Source organism: Tachysurus vachellii, chromosome 1 (genome assembly GCF_030014155.1).
Source record: "Tachysurus vachellii isolate PV-2020 chromosome 1, HZAU_Pvac_v1, whole genome shotgun sequence".
Taxonomy (NCBI): Eukaryota; Metazoa; Chordata; class Actinopteri; order Siluriformes; family Bagridae; genus Tachysurus; species Tachysurus vachellii.
This window is the reverse complement of record NC_083460.1, coordinates 7,807,408-7,831,019: the sequence shown is the minus strand read 5'-3', so window position 1 is coordinate 7,831,019 and position 23,612 is coordinate 7,807,408. Positions and strand designations below refer to the sequence as shown.

Here is a 23,612-nt window from a genome sequence, read left to right as displayed (position 1 = left end):
CAAATGCAGCTGAACAGACAGAACAAGGCAGCAAAAAGGGCTAACAGGAAACAAGAACAGGCACACCAACATCCAACATGCAAAAACGACCAACACCAGGGAAGTGAACAAACAGAGTATAAATAACAGACAGGAACCAATCACAGCGCAGAAACAATCAGAGACAAAGACAACACACCTGAAGGAGAGAAGGAGTACAATTAATGTCCATGGAAACCAAAGAGTGGGCGGAGCAAACAATTAACAACCGGGAAAGACAGCAGACAGAAACAGGACAGAAACACAGACAGACTCATTACAAACGTCTACTACAGACATGATAACATATTTAAACTTGCACGTTTGTACAACTGATAAAATCATCAACAGTTGTTTTCCCTGTAGCTGCTGTTAACAACACCAAGCACATTCAGGCCTGTAACAGCACTGTGTTATAAGTGTAATTAATGCAAAAATTCTGTTATGTTCAAAAAGTTCTCAAATATTTTTAAACTTCACTGCATGAGGTGCACATGCCCTGTGTTGTTATGCGTTGTGACTCGTATATTTGCAAACGAAAAAATAAACTAATGGAAATGGCATTTAATGACATAATGCATGTGATAAATTTGCTACTTTGCTGGAAACTCGATGCTGTGTAGTGGAAATATTAAATGAGTCTTTTTATATAAGTGTGAAGTGAAGTGAAGTGAAGTGAAGTGAAGTGAAGTGACATACGGTTAAGTATGGTGACCCATACTCAGAATTCATTCTCTGCATTTAACCCATCCAAAGTGCACACACACAGCAGTGAACACACACACCGTGAACACACACCCGGAGCAGTGGGCAGCTATTTATGTTGCGGCGCCCGGGGAGCAGTTGAGGGGGGTTCGGTGCCTTGCTCAAGGGCACCTCAGGCTGGCCCGAGATTCGAACCCACAACCTTAGGGTTAGGAGCCAAACTCTAACCATTAGGCCACAACTTCCCTATATTTTTTCAGACTAGGGAGAAAGAACAAGAGGCCCTTGTTCCAACTGTTAACATTGTATGTGCTCATGTGTTTGATAAGAAATTAAATTGGAATGTGACCTTGTTGATGTGATAATTTAAATGGGATACATCTTCAGTAACCATGGAGGGTGCATGAAAACACACACGCACACACACACACACACACACACACACACACACACACGCACACACACACATACACACATACACACACATGCACACAGACACACACACACACACACACACACACACACACACGCACATGCGCACACGCACATGTTCACACACACATATACCTGTGGTACAAGAGGAGCGCTAAAACACTTGAATTTGGCTCTTCACTGTGTAGACGTTGCACTGTATGGAATACGCCTTTTGCTGCAGCAAAGTAAAATCCTTTCTTTACTTTTTGCTTTTACCATCTGTATGTCTGAGTGTATTTTATACATCTAGATCAACACTGAGACCACAGCTGTTAAGAGGAAGGATGTATTTTGCTTTAGTTATTCTCAGTGCTGCATCATATACAGCTAAAAAAAAATGATTCTGATATTATTATATTATATTTGGTTCATCTTTTGAACAACTGGTATATGATATTAAGTGTTTTTTGTCTTTCATGAATATGTCTTCATAATCTAAGCTCTTTGTTTTACTGTAATGTTAAGACAGGAAACTGTGACTTTGTTCTCTATAATGATGTAGAGTGTGATCTATGCTGTTCTTATTTAATTTATTATCTTAAAATGAACAATTTTATCAACCGAGTCCAGTTTCTACAAGGTAATTATATGGAACGCAACTGTAAAACTGTAAAAGATTACAATTAAAACTCCAGCTCATGTGTAGTATGTGTTATTGCACCCTGCTCCTCTAAAGTACATCAATCTAAACATAATCTGTTATTATAAGTAAAATGTTCAATATTTTTTATTCATGCTGAAAAAAAAAATATTTTAAGAGTGTGACTGTTTGAGAGACAAATACTGCCTTTGCTCTGTAGCAGAGACTTGAAGAACTTTAGGCCATGCTGTTCTTCCTTGTACTGTCTTTTTGGGCTCCAGCTGTATTGATTTCGGGCCAGGTTTGGCCATTGAACAGCACACCACGGAAAACAGTTACTCTGAGTAAGTGAGCTGTCTTTGTTGCTTTTTTTGTTGTTGTTGTTTTTTTTTGTAGTATTTTTCTTGAATAGATATTAGTTTGCGACTTGGCTGCACAGCATTGCTGTTTAATGTTACTGTGATAAGCCTTGCAATATATTTTATTTGTTTTATTTATCTACCTCCTTTTGGTTTTATTTTTATCCTTAACTTCATTCCTTTTTATGCTTGAATACCGGACAGACGTAAAAAGTATTTCACTGCATGTCGTACTCTGTATGTATGTGTATGTGACAAATAAAAATTTTGATTTGATTTGATTTGATTTGATATTAAAAGCATGTTGATGTGTTTTTGCAGCTGGATGGGTAAAAAGTGCTGATTTAAATTCTTACTTCTGCTAAAATTGCTCACAGTTTAATATAAAAGATCCACACAGTATGTAAAATAAATACATACATAAATAATAATAATCATTTTAGGGCATTGGAACATTGCAGACTTTATAATATCAGTATTACAAATACAAATAACACAAAGCATTATTGAGCTACTGAGGTCAAAAGTTACAGTTGTGTTAAGTCTTTCTTCTACTTCACTTCTTTGTACTTTTCTTTATTATGAGCACCAAAGGTCTTATAATTACTCCAACACAGTGGACACTAAAAGCCTATTCTGCTGTTGCTAGGTAACAGAGGACATGTCTTCCAAGAGGAGGGAGTGTGGAATTACACCACCATGCTCCTGATGGAAGATGAGGGTGTGCTCATCCTGGGAGCTCGAGAGGCCATCTTTGCCCTGGACCTCAACAACATCACACACAAGAAGGCTATGGTCAGGAAAAAGATTTCATTTGAATAATAATAATAATAATAATAATAATAATAATAATAATAATAATAATAATAGCTGCATTTCTTTCTTTATTTATTTAAGCCTCATTTCAATTTTACTTATTACTTAGGTTTATTTTCTTATATTCTATCATTTTTTAATTTTACATGTTTATATTTTTTTGTCACTGTGATTTTATTTTTGTCACCAATTTTATTTTTGCATTTTTTTATTTAAACTTGTACACTGTGAAGTACTTTAATACAAATTAAGTAGTTCATTATTATTATTATTATTATTATTATTATTATTATTATTATTATTATTATTGTTGATAATAATAATAATTGTTGTTATTGTATTATAATAATAATAATAATAATAATAATAATAATAATAATAATAATAATAATAATAATAATAATTTAGATTGTGAATGCTAAATAATTGCAACATAAAAAATAATAACAATAACAATATCTTTTATTTGTTGTTAAAATTCCTTGCTTTAGTAGTAAATTTTCTCTTGTACTGTACTTAATTCTAGATCAGTGAAGAAATATATTCTCTTTTATTTTAGGTTAAGTGGTCGGTGACATCAGAGATGCAGCGTAATTGTACGTTCGAAGGGAACACACAGGTGATCCTGCCACAACCCAAGAGATCACACCACCATCACCACCACTCTGACTAGGATTAAGTTGTTCATAATGATGAATGAATGAATAAAGGAATGGAAGAAATAAAATAAAAATGAAGTATATTAGGAACATCTGTACACCTGCACATTACTGATGTTAAATAATAATGTGGCAACTACACAATTTGGAAAAAAGGAACTAGATTAGTACTAGATGGGCTGTTCTGAGTGTCTTCAAAACTGCTGTTCTCCTGCGATTGATATTGATGTGTGTGTGTGTGTGTGTGTGTGTGTGTGTGTGTGTGTGTGTGTGTGTGTGTGTTTTCATGCACCCTCCGTGGTTACTGAAAATGTATCCCATTGTGTATCTTCGTTTTTATGTGTATATATGTAAATGCTCAAATGAGTGTAAAAAAGAATACATTTCCTAATACAGTAAAGAACCAAACATAGTCTGAGTTTTGTGAATATTAAGAACTAGACTTTACACCCCTAAGCCATGTCTCTTTCAAACCCTGGTTAGATTTAACAGTTTTGTGTAGTAAATGTATAATATGATTAGGAACAGGTATGCTATTATACAAAGCCCTGATCTGTAACTAATCTTCTTTGAGTCTTCACCTAGCCTATGAAAGTATTACCTATTATTCGTCTGTCTTGTGTTTTTCTGTTAACGGATCTTTTTTCTGTCTCTTCCTGAGTGACTTCCTAAAAATTTCCTTGGACTCTGTATTCCCTGTAATTTTCCTTTCCAGACTGAGTGTCATAACTACATCCGGATCCTTCATAAAATGTCGAGCGACACCATGTTTGTTTGTGGTACCAATGCTTTTAATCCAACCTGTGATATTATGGTGAGTAAAAATTCCTCCCCATATTTTACTGTAAAATGTCCTTGCTATGATATTGTAGACATTTGTTAACATGAGTTTCAGCCTGTGTGCATGTTTTGTTGTATTATACCACAACATGTAGACATTTCATGTAGCTGTGTTCTGTCTTCCAGTCTTATAAAGACGGCAAGCTGACTCTCGAAGGTAAACAACAAGATGGGAAAGGAAAGTGTCCATTTGATCCTTTCCAGAGATGCGCCTCTGAATTTGTCGGTAGGTGCTTCATCTCTCTTAAGGCAAACTGCTCCATGACGTAACAGGCCAAAGAGCACAATGTTTAGTTAGTGATTAATTAAAAGTTTTTAGTTCACGCATTATATTCATTTTTAAGGTCAGTTCATTAGTCACAGGTACTACTTATGATAACTGATATGATATTCTGAATGCTTTAAAGAAAAGTAACCCAATGAGCCCGTCATTATGCTTTAATAATATAATTCTGATTGTCGTTTAGATGGACAGCTGTACTCTGCTACATCTTCGAATTTCTTTGGCTCAGAACCGGTTGTGATGCGAAGCTTAGATGACACCATACGAACTGAATTCCTGACTTCATGGCTTAATGGTACGAATGTAAATTTTATTACACTAAGTAAGGGACTGAGATGAGTCTTCTGGTTTCATATATAATTTAAAACTCAACTTTACATCTCGTAACTTTAATTCTTGGATCATGTGATTGAGTAGTTTAGAGTCACTGATTAGTTTTGTTATTTCAGAGCCCAATTTCATTGGCATGAAGCATGTGGCTGAGGGAGATGACAACCCAGAGGGGGATGATGACAAGATTTACCTTTTCTTTAATGAAATAGCTGTGGAGTACGATACCTACAGACCGTTGGAGGTGTCAAGGGTGGCCCGCGTTTGTAAGGTACTCTTCCTTATAAAAGGATGTTGTTGATATTACAGTACACCATTCTTCAGGGCCTAAATAACGGTTGTGTGGTCCTCACCACTTCTTTGTTCAAACAAAGAACCTCAGGTGATGACAAAATATCTGGGTGTGGAAATATAAGCACATGCTTCCTAATTCTGAATCAGTACTTAACAAGCCAGATGTTACTAAAGAAATGCAAAAGATTAGCTAATCATTAAGATGTGAAATGATTATAAATCAAATATTATAAGATTAATCACCCTGCTTTTGTTGCTTTTATACATGAATAGAAAACTTTTTTCCTATTTGCAAGTTTTTTTTGTTTGTTTTTTTGCTTACGTAATAAATGCTTAAAATGAGAGATGTTATCTGCTTATAGAACAATACTTTTACCAAAAAATATTTTTTTGGATTATATATTGTTAATTAGTAAATAAATATAACTATTGTCACTTGCTGTCATTTTCTGCAGCATTGTTCTCATACCCTCTGTTCTCTCCTTGCTAGGGGGATGTGGGAGGACAGCGGACATTGCAGAAGAAGTGGACGTCATTTCAAAAGACTCACCTGGACTGTCCTGTCCCTCAAACCTTTCTACCACTTCTCATACAGGATGTGTTCCTCTTCTGCCCAGACACCTGGAAAACCTGTATGTTCTACGGTGTCTTCACTCTTGAGGGGTGAGTAATGTTCAGTTCAAAAATGCCAGCAGAATATGTTTAAATAACTGCAGTGAAGAAGACAAGTTGTGATTTTGAATGTAATCAGGATTGAGGTTGAATACCAGACCAACAATACAGTCAAACCTTAAGCCAGAGGACTTAAACATTACCATTTGTGTTAGATCAGCCTGAGCTCAAGGGCATGCAAAGGTCAAAATGGTTAGGTCAAATGGGAAACCTAACAGGCTTTAGGTTAACATCTCACTGTTATTTATGTTCAATCATCGTTTGCCATTAACTTCAGAATTAAACATTATGGTATTAGTTTGATTGGCACAGTGCTTTAGTGGTTAGCATGCTTGCCTCACACCTCAAATGTTTGGGATTTGATTCCCACTGCTGCCTTGTGTAAAGGGAGCTTCCATGTTGCTTTGCTTTCGGGATATCGTCCAGGTACTCTGGTTTCCTCCTGCAGTCCAAAAACATTGTAGGCTGTTGGATAGTATCTCTAAATTTTGCCCCAAGGGATAGGCTCCCGGTTCTCCACAACCCTGTGTAGGGTAAGGTTTATAAACGAAGGATGTATATGCAATGTGTTCCCATTATAATGTATTTTAAATCACACTATTTATTTATTTGTTTCTGATTCAGACATTACATATGATTTGTTTAATGTAATAAAGGATACATAATGTACCCATACACCAAAGAGCACCATACAAACGCATATTTACACACTTATTCACACCTTCGGGCAATTAAGTACAGCCCATCCAAGTGCTGCATGTTTATGGATGGAAACAGGAACATGGAGAGAACTTATGGAGAAAATCTCCACACAAATTCACAGGATCAACCTGGGGACCCTGGCAGTATGAGATGGCAATGCTGCACCACCTTGTGGTCTTTATATTGCATACACCTGTATGCATACACCTTATTATTTAGTACTACACACTCATATAAAAACCTCAGACAAATTCAATTATGCATACAATTGCCTACGAAACTAATTACTATTTTTTTTAAATATTTTTACTCTAATATGAAATGAATACATTTTAGGAGGTTACATGCTGCAATGAGGTGTACTCAAATATTATCTAAGGGAGTCAAAACCTGTAAATCAAAGAAAATGCTTAAAAAGAAAACAGGTTTCTTCCTGTTTTTTTCTTCCTATTTGCATAGGTGTAAGGCTGTGACATCCAGTTAAAAACAAAGAAAAAATGTAGAAAATATTCATAACTGTTGCTGGTTCAAACATTAATTAGACATAGTTTTATTAACCACCGACCTATGACACTTGTTTCATCTGACAGTGAAATGCCGGAGTACTCAGCAGTGTGTGCGTACAGTATACAGGACATCAGGGATGTGTTCTCTAAAGGCCGATTCAAAGCGCAATACATACATCATTCATTTGAAAGATGGGTGACATACAAAGGACCTGTGCCTGACCCTCGTCCGGGAGCTGTGAGTTCAACATTTACCAACATATTCTACAACAATCCTTTTTATTTGTTAGCTACAGTGGTGGAAAAATGACTTAATTAAGTCAGTATAATAGACAGAAATATTATCATTTACTGAGTAATAACGTACATAGTGATGTGCATAGTAACGTTTTAATTTGTATCTTTTGTCTCCAAAACCACCACCTATGCAGTAGTTAATTATTTGCTTTGTGTTGCTCTCTCTATGTGTGCATGTGTGTAGTGTATTAACAGTAAAACAAGGGAGAAAGGGATTTCAATGTCTTTGGACCTTCCTGATGAAACCCTTCAGTTCATCCGAGACAACCCACTGATGGATCAGGCAGTGAAGCCTTCTGAGCAGCCCCTACTGGTGAAGAAAGGAGCTGTGTTTACTCGTATAGTGGTGGCCAGCACTACTGCCCTGGATGGGAGCAGCCATCAGGTCATGTTTATTGGCACAGGTAGATAAATATTTAGTGTACAGTTTACATAACTTATACAGACTTATGTATGTATGTGTTAGTGTTCAATCAATTGTACAATCTTTGTAACAGCAAGCGGTTCAGTGCTGAAAGCAGTCAACTATGATGGAAAGATGGTGATAATAGAGGAGGTGCAGCTCTTTAAGCAGTCCGAGCCAGTAAAGATATTGCGGCTCTCCGTCACCCTGGTAAGCCTCAGAGCACATTTACATTTTTTCCTCCCTGAAGCTACAACAAAATATTATATTTTTTTTTGTGTAATATTACACTAATTAATTGATTTATTAAGGGGACGAAATAGTTATCTATTTACTTAGGGAGAATGATAAAATGTATTTTCATTGAGTGAATTGTTTTTATTCTTTTGATAAATTTACAAAATATTATAGAAATATTTTTTTTTTCTACTTCTTTTAACACATTTTAGGGAACATGCAAATCTAAGATATTAATTTTTTTTGCCCTCATCATTCACACGAGTAGATCTAAAATAAAATAATAGTTAATGACTTTCCCATCATGGCTATCCCAGTACTCATCTGATTCATTTTATTATTCCTACTTGTGATTCAGTTTTAGTTTGATTCTGTTATAGTTTGACCATCTTTTTAATAACTGCTGTACATATTGTTTCAGGGTCAGCTGTATGCAGGCTCAGAGGAAGCAACGGTGCAGATGCCACTTAGTACATGTGACCATTACGCTTCCTGTATGGACTGTGTGCTGGCCAGAGACCCGTACTGCGGCTGGGACCTCAGCACTGAACGCTGCATTGCTATAAAAAACATTCATCCAGATACACACAGGTACTCAGCATATACTTCTCAGCTGCTGTAATATAGTGTTGTAAGGAAAAATCATGATGTGGTGTGCTGCAAAAAGACAATGGGTGTGACGTGACTTGAAGTTTACCTTTAAGTAATTATTCATTACTTTTAATTATTAACTTTGATTTTTTTATTAAATAACAACACATTAAAAGTTTATTCATCACAGTATTTTACAGTATTTTTTTTACTCTTTATTGACCTAAATTATCTGGAGCTAACAGTAGCGTATTAAAATGAACACACATGTAAACCTGATGTGCCTTCCAGCTAGATCTATTGTAAGTCTTTGTTATAGAAAATTTCACTTAATCCACAGCACCAATCAGAATCAAGACTCAAACATCACTGTGGTTTAAAATATTGAATCGACTGCTCTAGAGACTGTACTATAGACTGTGCACATGTGGGAATGTTAGATACATTACATTTTCAGTCATGTTCATCTATTTTTTCTCCTGCAGTGAGGTGGTTCAGAGTCTGAGAGATGGAAATGCTGCACGTTGTCCTGCAGTCGGTATGTGAACAGGTGGCTTTTTATGCCCACTGGTTCAGATAGTAAATTCAGATAAAAGTGTCTTGTATGGGTAAATATATGTGCAGAAATGGTTTAAGTCCATTGTGACTTGTCACTAAAAGTAAATAAGACTCTCAAAGACTGTTGTTTTTGTGTTACAGAAAGTACTACGATCATTGAAACCTTCAATCTTGGTATCGAGGTCAGGTTGCTGTGCCAGCCAGGATCAAACCTGGCCCGAGTGCAGTGGAGCGTAAACAATCACACACTTCAAAACTCCAACAAGTACAACATTCATCACAACAACCTGTTGATCCTCAATGCCTCTGACAGCGACGCCGGATTCTACACCTGCACCTCTGTAGAGTCCTCCAATGGTAACGACTATGTCATCCAAAATGCTACATACGAGCTGAGGCTGGGAAACTTCACTGAGCATAGTTTGGTCCAGCCTCAGGCAGAGGAAGATCAGAACACTCTCTTGGCCCTCAAGATCCTGGTCATCATACTAACACTGATGATATTTGCTCTTGTGGTGTGGGACGTCTACAAAGGACATTTTGCCATCCTGAGATGCTTGGAAAAAGCTGAGGGAAGTCCACAGAGTGTGTTTTACATGGAATAAGTAAAATTTACAAAATTTGTCTTTTGCAAGTTTTTGCACTCATATTTTTCTAATAAAATGTACACTTGTGATATTAAGTAAAATCTATAAATTTCTGAGGTTGAGTAAAATTAACAAAGCAAATAAGTACACATAACATACTGATCTGATGTAATTAATTGATATAATTAAGTAAAACCAAGCTGCACACTTGAAATGTTTTTGTTCTCTGGATGTTCATAGACATTAATCTGTCTTGTTTACCCAACTTTGTTTAAACATTGTCACATTATGAGAAAATGTAGACCCTGAAACATTCAGAATGATTGTTTCTGTTATCATTTACATTTTACTGGTTTCATGTAATGGTTTTAATATTTTCAAATGCTGTGTTAGAGAGTATTTTAAAATAAGCAGTTTGTTAATGAAACTTGTTTTTTTTTTTTTTTTAAGTTTAAACTATTTTTAAAAAAAGAGCACTTGGACATGGACTTGCTTAATTTACTTAGAAGACAGGATTTATTTGTAACAGCAGTCTGTTAATATCACTTTGTTGATTCTGTCCAGTCTCTGCATAGACATGCAAGTTTAGATGGCTTGATTAAGCAAAAGATTTATAATCATTTATAATCAAAAAATGTCATTGGACTTTACTTTTTCTTGAGCTGTTAAATTCTTATTCTTATTTTTAAGCATTGATCTTAAGCAGGTTTCTGTAAGTTTTTGTAATTTCTTACATTGAAGCTCTTAATAAATACTCTTGATTGCACATTTACTGTCACAGTACTGATCTGTCATATCGTAACAGTGACTTGTTTTATTTACCTTAAAATAATTAACAACACTTAATAAAACAAATAAAATTTTATTAATAGAGAAAACAGTTTTTAAATACCATACTACCATCAAGTCTTCTTGATTGTCATCTTTACAAGAGGGATGAGAAGTTAAGTTAAATGCATGATCTGAATTGGTATCCACTGCCATAGAAGTGTTGGAATGACAGTGAGCTGAGTAAATATCTTTAAATCTGAATATTTCATTTGCTGACTCTTTAAATTACTTATGTGGCAGAAATGTTATAGCTTAAAGGTATAGTTCACCCAAACGTGGACATCTGCTGTTTATTTATTCACTTTACATCCTCCAAGATGTAGGTGTTTCTTCAGTAGAACAGATTTTTTGCTAAGACCACACTCCTAGGTGGTCCATGAAATGCACACCCTGTGGTTTGTCCAAAAATCATTTAGTTGCAACATACTGTAAAAGTAATCTTCACAGCTTGGCATAAAGCCTTTGCAAGTCATTTACAGGACACCCGGTGTAATGCAGAGAAAAGCACTGGGCATCAATGATACCTTCTGATTAGTGGCATCATGTTTTAGAAGGTTGTATTCAGAAGTGTTGCCAGGTGCTCTTAAAGTATAGCTGCTTCTGTTTTTGTGGCTGGTCATAGATAAACGAGTACAAAAAAGAAGCAAATGAATAAATATGGGAAATTACGCCCCGATAAAATCATGTATCAGTGATTTCATAGGCTGATGAAAGTAAGAGCTCACTATGGAGTCTATCACCCAACACTAGCAGCGATTAACTTTTGTGATAAATCTATCTGCTTTTTGAACACTCAGGAGGCAGAACCTGAGAACTTGCATTATCTGAATCACTGGGGACTGCAGTTTTAGCTAAAAAAATTCTTCACTGTTCAAATGTAGAAAACAATGTTTTCCTGGTTTATAGCCGTCTAATTTGGACATAAATTCCTCCTTTATCTGTAAATAGATAAAAATACTAACTTATTGCTAGACAATCACCACAAAAAAAAAAATACAACAGCTCCTTTATGAGCACCAACTATTTATCAAGACAACTTTCAGGAATATAAACCATTTTGCAGGATGTAAATAACACTAGAAACACTAGAAACATACACAAACAATTGAACAAAACACAATCAACAGAACATTTAGAATTGAACTGAAAATTAAACAAACATCTTTAAATCTTAATTATATGAGTGAAATAAACACAAAAATTTAACAGGAAGTGCTTCTGAATATGTTTAACTAATAACCCTGGACAATTTTGCAGGGCGAGTTTTCCATAATCGCAGTGCATCTGTCTGTGCTTGTTCCTTCCAAAGCCTGTGTGCACACGGTTAAATAAGCGAGCCTTGCTGGTACTTGTCAGCCCACATGTACCCAGTCAGGGGCATCTTGACGCTGAACTTGGCCTCGTCACCCCATTCCATCTTTTGCGCGTCGTGCAAACCAGTGGTGTAGTCTTCAAAAAAGTGGTATACTACTACACCCACCGACCTCTTAAACCCCCTGTTCCCTGCCACGCTGCCAAAACAAGAAAAGCAAAAACAACACACAGAAGTCAATGTTTGCATTTACATGACATTAACATTAATGCCTTTAGCAGACACCTTTATCCAAAGAAACTCAAAGTGCATTTGAGTTACATACATTTTATCAGTTTCTGTGTTCCCTGGGAATCAAACTCACAACCTTTGCGATGCTAACGTAATGCTCTACCATAATGCACTCATACACTTATATAAAAAATATTTTGTCATTCAATTATGCATTGTTTGTTCAGTTACAGTATGTTCCAAACATTTTTTCTATCTAACATGGACTGTGGAAAAGTGGCATGTTGATTTTTTGATGAATCATCTATTGAACTGCATCCCAATCATCGCAAATACTGCAGAAGACCTATTGGAACCCACATAGACCCAAGATTCACACAGAAAACAGTCAAGTTTGGTGGAGGAAAAATCATGGTTTGGGGTTACATTCAGTAGGGGGGCGTGCGAGAGATCTGCAGAGTGGATGGCAACATCAATAGAGTGAGGTATCAAGACATTCTTGCTGCCCATTACATACCACAGGAGAGGGCAAATTCTTCAGCAGGATGGTGCTCCTTCTCATACTTCAGCCTCCACCTTTCTGTCCTAATTAAGTAATTAAAAATCAAGGCTTGATAAGAATTTATTTTGGTAAAATAAGCTTAATCTAGAGGCCTTTGCCTTTCATATGTGCCACTTCTGATTCCAAATGATCAACTAGAAGTCAAGTTATTATCTGTTGTTCCTACAACTTAGATAGGCAACGAGACTTTTGTCAGGGAGTGTATGGATAAATTTAAAGTAATTAAATATTTAAATATGTTTATGCATTACAGGATTCCTAAAGCAAATATTTTATAGATATAATTTACATATTTCCCCCCTTATAGATTCAGTGTGGAACCTTCACAAAATGGTTCCACATAAAATGCCTTGGGATGACAGAAGCACAAATACCGAGCGGATAAAGCCCTTGGTATTGTGCATTGAGCTAAAGCTAGTACAGGGACCATAGAGCTTAACAATATCTGTAATAGCTCTTATATAAGCAGCAGGATTACATATGTTTGACAAAAGCTGATTTACACATTGAAGTTTACATCACAATTAAATATATATATTGTTATATATTGTATATTGTTGTATATTGTTTATAATGCAAACAATAAAAATAATCTAAAAGCAAGGTTTCTCAAAATAAGTGTTGTAGTATAACTATCAGGACATCAGTGATGTGTGAGCTGAATTTGGTGACAGCACAGTGTATTACAGTGAAGTTATTGAATATAATTTCCATAATAGTAAAGTTATGGAATTATTTTCATATAAAAAAAATCATAAAAAATTGTACAAAAAGACATTTCCCCAAAATAATGATGTGTGAGCTGAATTTGGTGACAGTACAGTGTATTACAGTGAAGTTATTGTTTTTTTTTAATTATGAAAAATCATAAAAATGATACAAAAAGACATTTCTCCCCAGTAAGTGTTGTAGTATAACTATCAGTGACGTGTGAGCTGAGTTTGGTGACAGTGCAGTGTATTACAGTGAAGTTTTCGGGGTTTGCACTTTTCAGACGGTCCCTTGCAATCTGTTTCTCAGTCGTCTGCACATAGAGACTTATGTATTTTGTCCACCGCGGAGGAAAGATGATATTGAGGAAAATTGGGTTGTAGCTGCCTCTCTACATTACTACGATAGAAAAGAAGGTGTTATTTGTGTAATAAGAGCGTTTAGCTCAGGAGTTATTGACTCGGGAAACTCGAATCTGTGAATATGCGGCCAACTTTACTTAAGTCTGCTTCAGCATGACACCAGCTTCTGTTGATGAAGTAAACGCTGCTCCCTGTAAACGCTCGGTGAAGTTGGCACACGACAGCTGTCGGGGGCGGGGAAGGGGGGCGGAATTCAAATAAAAATGAACCAATTACAACGAAGTTTTGCGATGCAGTTAAAGGGGAAGAAAAGACGAGGGTAAATTATGGACGTTTAAGCAGCAAAACAAGTGGGTATACCGAGGGTATTCTCTAATATTAAGCCATAGAAGTCGTTATACGCAAACAGCCCTGGGGAAAAAGTAAGCATACTGTGTATACGTGCGTATTGCCCCGACTACACCACTGGTGCAAACGCGTCCTCTGCGCTCTTGTTGGCGTCACCTGAACACAAACACGGTGGCTTAGTGGTTAGCACGTTCTCTGAAAAATTGTCCATATTGTGTGATTGCGTGAGTGAATGAGCGTGTGTGTGCCCTGCGATGGGTTGGCACTCCGTCCAGGGTGTATCCTGCCTTGATGCCCGATGACGCCTGAGATAGGCACAGGCTCCCCGTGACCCGAGGTAGTTCGGATAAGCGGTAGAAGATGAATGAATGAATGACTGTTCTCAATAACCCCTAGACAATTTGAGTTCGTAACAACCTGCACGTGTAAAGCAACAAATTACAACCCGTAATTGACACGTTTCAAGCAGCTGTAGTAACTTTGAATCGGGAATTAGCAGCTCTGGAAGGTACTCAATATATTTATAATTATTCCATTATTCTTATTTCTTTTTTTTGGTGGACTGATGTCTCTAAGATGAAACATCAAGTAACTTTGTCTATAACGATCAGTGATATTTATGGACAGCTTCCCTCTCTCTCTGCAAAATGTTTATTTCACAGAATTTAAAGTTCTATTTGCTTATGACGGAACACATAATTCTGATTGGTCAGAAGCTGTTAATTTTCTATTAGAACAGCTCCGTCATTACACTAGTGCCAGCTGTAAGGATCTAATACCTTATTGTTTCTATAGTAACAACTTACACCAAGACTGGCAAGGATAATATGGCCCATTATTATGAAACAGTCATTTTTAAAGTGAAACAAAATGAACAGTAGCATAACTTTTCCCAGGCATTATTATGGCTTGAGGAGTTATTCATTCATGTTAAGGTTTTTACTGTGAAACTCATATTAATGCTGATTCTTTTACATTTACATTTACAGCATTTAGCAGACACTCTTATCCAGAGTGACTTACATTTTTCAGTTTATACACCTGAGCAATTGAGGGTTAAGGGCCTTGCTCAGGGGCCCTGCAGTAGCAACTTGGTGGACCTGGGATTCGAACCAATGACCTTCCGATCAGGAGTCGAACGCCTTAACCACTGAGCTACCACAATAAATGCACAGTGTGATGAGATGCCTTTGTTGCTATGTCATTTACTATTTCCCCATCTTGTATTATTTAATGTTTAAATGCCATTAATGTTTAAATTGCAATATCTATCATTACCAGGTGTTATAAGACATTTTCCAAATTATGCCATTTGAAGGTGCCCAGCAGGTTGTCTGCATTAGTCTATCCCATGTACTCTTTATCCGTTCAGATAAAAATCTATAGTGCGTCTAAAGAGACTTTATGTATTCAATAAAGTGAAAAAAGTCAGAATTGTTTTTTAGTATAGGCCTGTGTTTATATTATGACTGGGACGGAGATCAGTCCACATTTAACATGTGATTAAAACAAAAACTTTTCTCTGCAAATGTTGACTTCTATCCTATGTTATTGAGCAATGCTGCTCGGAGACCAGTAAGAACTGAGCTTTACTCTTTACTGCTGTCAACACGATCGTTCTTCTTCCTGCTCCTGTCCTCGCTCTTCCTTTCCCTCCCTCTGGTCCTCCTCCACTCTTCATCTTGCTTCCGCCTTCTCTCTTTGCTGGAGCTCTTGCTCCTGTGCTCAGCACTCGTCTGTCTCCTTCTCCTATTTCTGTCGCTGCTGTCTCTGTCTCTCACATGCCGTCTCTCTGCACTGGAGCATGTGCTAGAACAAGATGAACTCCTGCTCTGCCTGTGCTCTGATTTCTCCTTCTTTTGACTCTTCTTATTGTGTTTTTTCTACCATGGTCATCAAGCATTGAGCTAATTAGACAGACAAGAGTGATTCTGTTGGTACTATTTTCACTATTTGTCAGACATAAAACAATTCATTGGTGAAGGCATGAGAACTGTACATGAAAAGCTGCACTATAAATGTGTTTGAACCTAATTTTATGTAACACAGGTGTGACCGATATAAAAAGTTTCTCATTTCACTGCAGGAAATAAACAATAACAAAGTTACAGGTCACTACTAACACCACCCACACATGTGTTAGAAAAATGTAGCATAGTTACTATGTCAGGTTTCCCTATTTTGAATCACTCCTTATTTTGGTTTTACAGCTCAAGTCAATTCAGTTTTCTCCATATAGTGCCTTTAACAGTTTTAAAGGTATAAAATTATCCACAGTTAGCAAGCTTGGCATAACAGCAATAAGGAAAAACTGACTGAGATGATATAAGGAAGTAACACTGAGAGGAACCAGGATCAAAATTTGAAACCTCATCTTTGAAATCTTCATCTGGGTAACATGTAATAGTGCAATTATATATAATTTCCCTTATTTAAAGAATTCTACTTATGCAACCAGAAAAAATATAGTTTTAACATAAAGTGTATTTTGTTGAAATTATCAGCATTTCACTTCTTTTGGTAATTGCAGTCTTAATGCTATCACAGCAATTTTAGTCCTAAACCATCATAGCCAAAGGGATTGTATTACTTACAGTCCAAGCGATCTTCATGGTTTCTCAGTGGTACCATCCACAGTAATTTCATATATGCACAATCTGTTGTGTTTTAGTCTTTGCATAATCCCACTGTTAAAGCAGAGACCCTTCCATACTAATAATCGATTTTCTCCACAAAAGCCATAATGACTTTATTGTGATCCTGGACTTTTTCAAAGAAGCTGCAGCTCCACTAAATACTCTACTTCTACTCTGAATCTGGAACTGCCATGAAAGTTCCGGAATCTCTTGTCATATGTTTCTGTTTGAAAGACAGCCATTACATTATTATTCAAAGCATTTTGTCAGGAGCTGCAGCAGGTAAGTTCATCTTCAAAGCTTATGCTTGTGTTAGTACAAAATAATAACAGTGATGAAGTGTCTGATGTGTAAGTTACAACTCAGAACAGTGTGTTCTGTGTTTCTGTACAATCTGGTGCTCCAGATATTTCTAGATATAGTTGATACACTGTATACCTTAAACTTTCCTGGCCTGCTAATTTATATTAGATGGAGTATTACAAATATTTATTAGGCTAAAAAAATGTGTAATTGATTTTAAGTGTGTTAGGTTTAAGTAACAGAAAATACTCAACAGTGGGCTGGTGAAGTGGATTAGTTTTTCATAACTGAACATCCTGAAGAGTTTTTATTCCTCTTAAACCACCAATGGTTTGAATGATATATTAATCAAAGCGCATCGTGTCATAATTTTAAGCATTTATTGACACATTCAATATTTAATGTCATCTGCTATCATTTAGATGATCTACAATAGAGATGCACTGATCAGCTCAAACATCATCCGAATCCACCAGCACCATCATTTTCTCTGTATAAAATCTCCACACCCGATCGTCCCATTCCAATTATACTAATTTTTAGTTTTCAGCATCATGATATGGGCAATGGATGGTTCTTTAAAACCTCATTCTGTGCAGTTAGAGCGATCAACACGTAACATAATACTCTGGATAGATGCTGCTTTTAATCGAAAGTTTGTTTATTTATTTATTTATTTATTTATTTATTTATTAATCTATTTATAAAACAAAAGGTTGCTCTGTGTCCAGATTAGGCTACATTTAGCGTATTAGCATAATAATAAACACAGGCTTTAGTCCCTTTATCTGGAATGTCACCGTTTCTGTCAACTTTTATGGCCTTTGTTTCCTATATTCTTCTCCAGGGCCGATTCTAGGGTCAGAGCTTTAGGGCTGCTGAGCTCCTTTTAAGGGGTGCTGAAGCTAAGGATATGATCAAAAGGCACACAGAGGCGTGTCATTTTAAATGTCTTTATTATTATTGGGCTTTTAACTTTTTATTAAATTACAAATTCCTTTCACAAGATCATTATGGACTGTCTCTAGTCTCTAACCTGAATCTGTCTTTTTTCTTTTAAAGAACTGCCGTATGTCCATTACTCACTGGCAGGCCACACACACGCACACAGAGAGATAGATAGAGAGAGAGAGAGAGAGAGAGAGAGAGAGAGAGTAAGTAATGCTAGGCGTTCAATCCTGTGTGTGTGAGGAATGAATAAATACAGCAAAAGAAAAACATTAAACTTTCTTTTATTGTCTAGTTTGATAGTCACCCACAACTGAAAAATAACAGATCTAAATCTAGGAATGAATAACAATTCATTTAAAAAGCCACAGTGAGTGTTTTCACACATACTGGTGGTATACAGTGATATGGCGTTTGTTTTCACTCTGGTCCACTCTGGGCTTCATGTTTCCATGACGACTGACCAGAAAAGACGCACGTGACGTCATGTTTACATGACTCCCGATTGTTAAAATGAGTATCAAATTAATGATAAACTTTAACAACAGAGACACACGTACACACTACACAGGTACGCAGTTTATTTGTCGCGCTGCTGTTTTTGTTTCATGCTCTAGCAGTTAATAAACAGAACTGCATGCGTCTTGCGGAAGAACATTGTAACCGGCGCTACTTCTCTCCGTTTATGACTATGGACGAGTCACTCAGGTCCTATGCTACTCCACAGCGGCGGCGACAAGTCAAACAAGTCAAACTTAGCACTTACTGTACCTTATAACTATCATTCCTTCACCTTCCTGTTACTAAGTGGGAAAAAACGCATCTTGTTATAGATAACAACAAATCAACAGCTTTACATCAGCTCATTAAAAAGAAAATTGCTAACACTGGGAAATTTTAATATTCCTAAATATTAAATACATATCTTAAACAAAGCACAATCAGCAATTATACTTTGTAAAAGAACATGTTTAAATCTGTTTATTATTGTTGGTAGTAGTATTTAATCATGTGGAGCATCTTCCATAAAGGTCACTGTGACGTCTACTATAATGTCGACTACAGACATGATAAGATATTTAAACTTGCACATTTGTACAATTGATAAAATCATCAACAATTGTGTAGGGGGGCACGGTGGCTTAGTGGTTAGCACGTTCGCCTCACACCTCCAGGGTTGGGGGTTCGATTCCCGCCTCCGCCTTGTGTGTGTGGAGTTTGCATGTTCTCCCCGTGCCTCGGGGGTTTCCTCCGGGTACTCCGGTTTCCTCCCCCGGTCCAAAGACATGCATGGTAGGTTGATTGGCATCTCTGGAAAATTGTCTGTAGTGTGTGATTGTGTGAGTGAATGAGAGTGTGCGTGTGCCCTGCGATGGGTTGGCATTCCGTCCAGGGTGTATCCTGCCTTGATGCCCGATGACGCCTGAGATAGGCACCCCGTGACCCGAGGTAGTTCGGATAAGTGGTAGAAAATGAATGAATGAATGTATCAACAATTGTTTTCCCTGTAGCTGCTGTTATAGACAATAAACAACACCAAGCACAGTCAGGCCTGTAACAGCACTGTGTTATAAGTGTAATTAATGCAGAAATTCTGTTATGTTCAAAATGTTCTCAAATATAAACTTCACCGCAAGAGGTGCACATGCCCTGTGTTGTTATTCATCCATTCATCTTCTACCGCTTATCCGAACTACCTCGGGTCACGGGGAGCCTGTGCCTATCTCAGGCGTCATCGGGCATCAAGGCAGGATACACCCTGGACGGAGTGCCAACCCATCGCAGGGCACACACACACTCTCATTCACTCACACAATCACACACTAGGGACAATTTTCCAGAGATGCCAATCAACCTACCATGCATGTCTTTGGACCGGGGGAGGAAACTGGAGTACCCGGAGGAAACCCCGGAGGCACGGGGAGAACATACAAACTCCACACACACAAGGTGGAGGCGGGAATCAAACCCCGACCCTGGAGGTGTGAGGCGAACGTGCTAACCACTAAGCCACCGTGCCCCCACCGTGTTGTTATGTGTTGTTCAAATATGCATATGAACAAAATAAACTAATGGAAATGGCGTTTAATGACATGATGCATGTGATAAATTTGCAACTCCACTGGATAATTGGCAGTCGATGCTGTTATGAGGAAGGATGTGAGTTTTGCTTCAGTTATCCTCAGTGCTGCATCGATCTAAAAAAAATGACAACTCGATCCATGACCTTTAAACGGAGATTCTGAAATTATTATAACATATTCAGTTCTTCTTTTGAACAACATGAATATGTCTTCATAAGTTTTACTCTTTGTTTTACTGTAATGTTAAGACAGGAAACTGTGACTTTGTTCTCTATAATATTGTAGTGTGTGATCTATGCTGTTCTTAATGAATTTATTATCTTTAAATGAACAATTTTTCAGCGTGAATGACAGATTTTTCTCAATATTTCTACAAGGTAATTGTATGGAAAACTAAAAGGTTTCAATTAAAAATCCAGCTCATGTGCAGTATGTCTTATTTCACTTTGCTCTTCTGAAGTACAGCAATTTAAACATAATCTGTTATTATAAGAAAAATGTTACGTTTTTTTCTTCATGCTGAAAAAATATATTTTTAATGTTTTACAGTGTGACTGTTTGAGAGACTGAGACTGACGTTGCTCTGTAGAAGAGACTTGAAGAACTTTAGGACATGCTGTTCTTCCTTGTCCTGTATTTTTGGGTTCCAGCTGTATTGACTTCGGGTCAGGTTTGGCCATTGAACAGCACACCACGGAAAACAGTTACTCTGGGTAAGTGAGCTGTTTTTGTTGCTTTATTTTTTGTTGTTTTTTTTTTTTCTTAAATATATATATAGTTTGTGACTTGGCTGCACAGCATTGCTGTTTAATGTTACTGTGGTAAGCCTTGCAAATATTAAAAGCATGTTGATGTGTTGTTGCAGCTGAATGGTTAAAAAGTGCTGATTTAAATTCTTACTTCTGTCAAAATTGCTCACAGCTTAATATCAAAGATCCACAGTATGTAAATAAATACATACATAAAAAATAATAGAAATAAACCATTTTAGGGCATTGATACAAATAACCAAATAATTGTTGAGTTACTGAGGTCAAAAGTTACAGTTGTGTTGTCTTTCTTCTACTTCACTTCTCTGTACTTTTCTTTATTATGAGCACCAAAGGTCTTATAACTACTCCAACACAGTGGACACTAAAAGCCTATTCTGCTGTTGCTAGGTAACAGAGGACATGTCTTTCAAGAGGAGGGAGTGTGGAATTACACCACCATGCTCCTGATGGAAGATGAGGGTGTGCTCATCCTGGGAGCTCGAGAGGCCATCTTTGCCCTGGACCTCAAGAACATCACATACAAGAAGGCTATGGTCAGGGAAAAGATTTCATTTGAATAATAATAATAATAATAATAATAATAATAATAATAATAATAATAATAATAGATTTATTTATTTATTTGTTTGTTTGTTTGTTTGTTTTTCACAGCCTCAACTTTTTTGGTTGTTTTTTTGTTTCAATATAACTTATAACTAGGGTTATTTGCTTATATTCTATCATTTTTACATTTTACCTATTTATATTATTTTAATGATTGTACTTTTATTCTAGTTTCAAACATTCATTCTGTTATTAGTTTGTTTACATTTCAGATAGTAATAACTGTTAAAATAAATAATAGTTTTAAATAGTTAAAATAAAGTAAGTTTTCACCTGCACTGTACTTATTTAATTGTACATCAGTGAAGAAATATATTCTCTTCTCTTCTCTTTTTTGTAGGTTAAGTGGGCAGTGACTTCAGAGATGCAGCGTACTTGTATTTTCAAAGGAAAAACACAGGTGAGGGGTGTTGTGTGTGACCATTCTGTGTAAAATCCAGAGACTGTTATGTGTGTGACTGACAGGAGAGCAGCAGTTTCATAAATGCTCTAAGCTGCCCATCTAGTAATTAAAATCCTTTCACAAACCAAGAGACCACACCACCATCACCAACACTCTGACTAGGATGAAGTGGTTTATGTTGATGAAGGAATGAATAAAGGAATCTAAGAAATAAACTTGCTCTCCACTATATTAGGAACAAGTGTACACCAGCACATGATGTTACCTAATAATGTCGCACCTACACAATGTGGAAAAAAGGAATAGGTCAAGAGCTTTAGGTAACCACAATTTACAGTTTAAACAGAAAACTGTACCGTTGAGTGACAGTTTGTCAGACCAGCTCTCTGATCACAGAGATTATACATTTTCTTTATATTTGATGCAAACATTAACTGAAACTTTTACCTCTACTGTATCTGTAAAATCCAGCCAGAGGTTTGAAGACACTACACTGTGATTATTGCACTCTAGACAACTCATTTGGGTTACAATACAGCTTGGTCCTTGAATGAGGTTGAAGCTTTATCTTGGCTAATCATGGACAAGCCTCTTAACAGTGTTGTTCTTGGAGAACCTCCAATCTGAGTTTAATGATGTTGATGCTGCGTTCAAGAGGAAATCCACTGGAAGATGCTGTGACTTAATTCTGGAAAACAGCCAAAAATCAGAAACAAATGTTTTATTACCAGTAATATACTTTGTCATCTCTACTTCAAAAATATATACAAAATAATAAAACAATATTTTTATTTACCATCCAACAGCTTCATATAAAATTGCAGCAACATTAAAACAACTTAATGGACCTAATCACTTTGGGCCGTAATCAGACAATAGCTGTCGAAATGATATCACTACTCCCAAATTGTTACATCATCCTCAGATTACTGAATAGTCTTCTTACACACACTGTAAATATGATGAAAGTTTAAACTTGATACATTATTATTAATAATTATCGATTAATAATAATTGATTATTGATTAATAACAAGATATTTAATAATAATAAACTTGCTTCCAGTTGGGAACCTATTTCTAAAGTTGACTTTGGTAATCATGTTTTTTTATGTACAGTACATAAATTAGGCTTTAAACACAAAGAGAAGTGGGATATCTTTCAGTGGAACTGAAATTAATTACTTAAAGATGATTTCCTCATTTGCTCTTTCACTTCGGTAGTAACTAGACTTTAAAATCATAATAAGATGAAGACTGTACGTGCTGTACTTATGACTGGTGTACAAATAAGACACTAATTTCAGTACAGGAAAGTCTAAAGAGTAAAAACGAGAAATGTATATGTATATCTTTGTCTTTATATGTAAATATGTAAATTCTCAAATAAGGGTAAAAAAAAAAAAAAAAAAATTATTTCCTAATACAGTAAAGAACCAGACATAGATGTTACACCCCTAAGCCATGTCTAACTTTCAAACCCTGGTTAGATTCAACAGTTTTGTGCAGTAAATATATCATATGATTAGGAACAGGTATGCTATTATACAAAGCCCTGATCTGCAACTTATCCCCTTTGAGTCCTCACCTAGCCT

General features: G+C 36.3%; 1 protein-coding gene across 1 annotated transcript; it reads left to right on the top strand.

The window, feature by feature from the left end:
- The first annotated feature begins 2,021 nt into the window (after positions 1–2,021).
- On the top strand, positions 2,022–9,929 carry LOC132843158 (semaphorin-4E-like). Its single transcript, XM_060866294.1, has 14 exons — positions 2,022–2,121; positions 2,786–2,931; positions 3,512–3,571; positions 4,327–4,425; positions 4,578–4,677; positions 4,919–5,029; positions 5,184–5,335; positions 5,849–6,021; positions 7,323–7,476; positions 7,720–7,939; positions 8,033–8,148; positions 8,597–8,766; positions 9,252–9,304; positions 9,466–9,929. Exons 1-14 carry the CDS (start codon positions 2,022–2,024, stop codon positions 9,927–9,929), a joined length of 2,118 nt encoding a protein of 705 aa, XP_060722277.1.
- Positions 9,930–23,612: the final 13,683 nt, after the last annotated feature.

What these genes read in the sequence shown, in the direction of transcription:
- LOC132843158 (XM_060866294.1), top strand. Translation starts at nt 2,022, where the DNA reads ATGCTGTTCTTCCTTGTACTGTCTTTTTGGGCTCCAGCTGTATTGATT. An exon ending in ACGGAAAACAGTTACTCTGA is followed by an intron (nt 2,122 to 2,785) that starts GTAAGTGAGCTG and finishes TGCTGTTGCTAG; the next exon opens with GTAACAGAGGACATGTCTTC. An exon ending in ATGCGCCTCTGAATTTGTCG is followed by an intron (nt 4,678 to 4,918) that starts GTAGGTGCTTCA and finishes ATTGTCGTTTAG; the next exon opens with ATGGACAGCTGTACTCTGCT.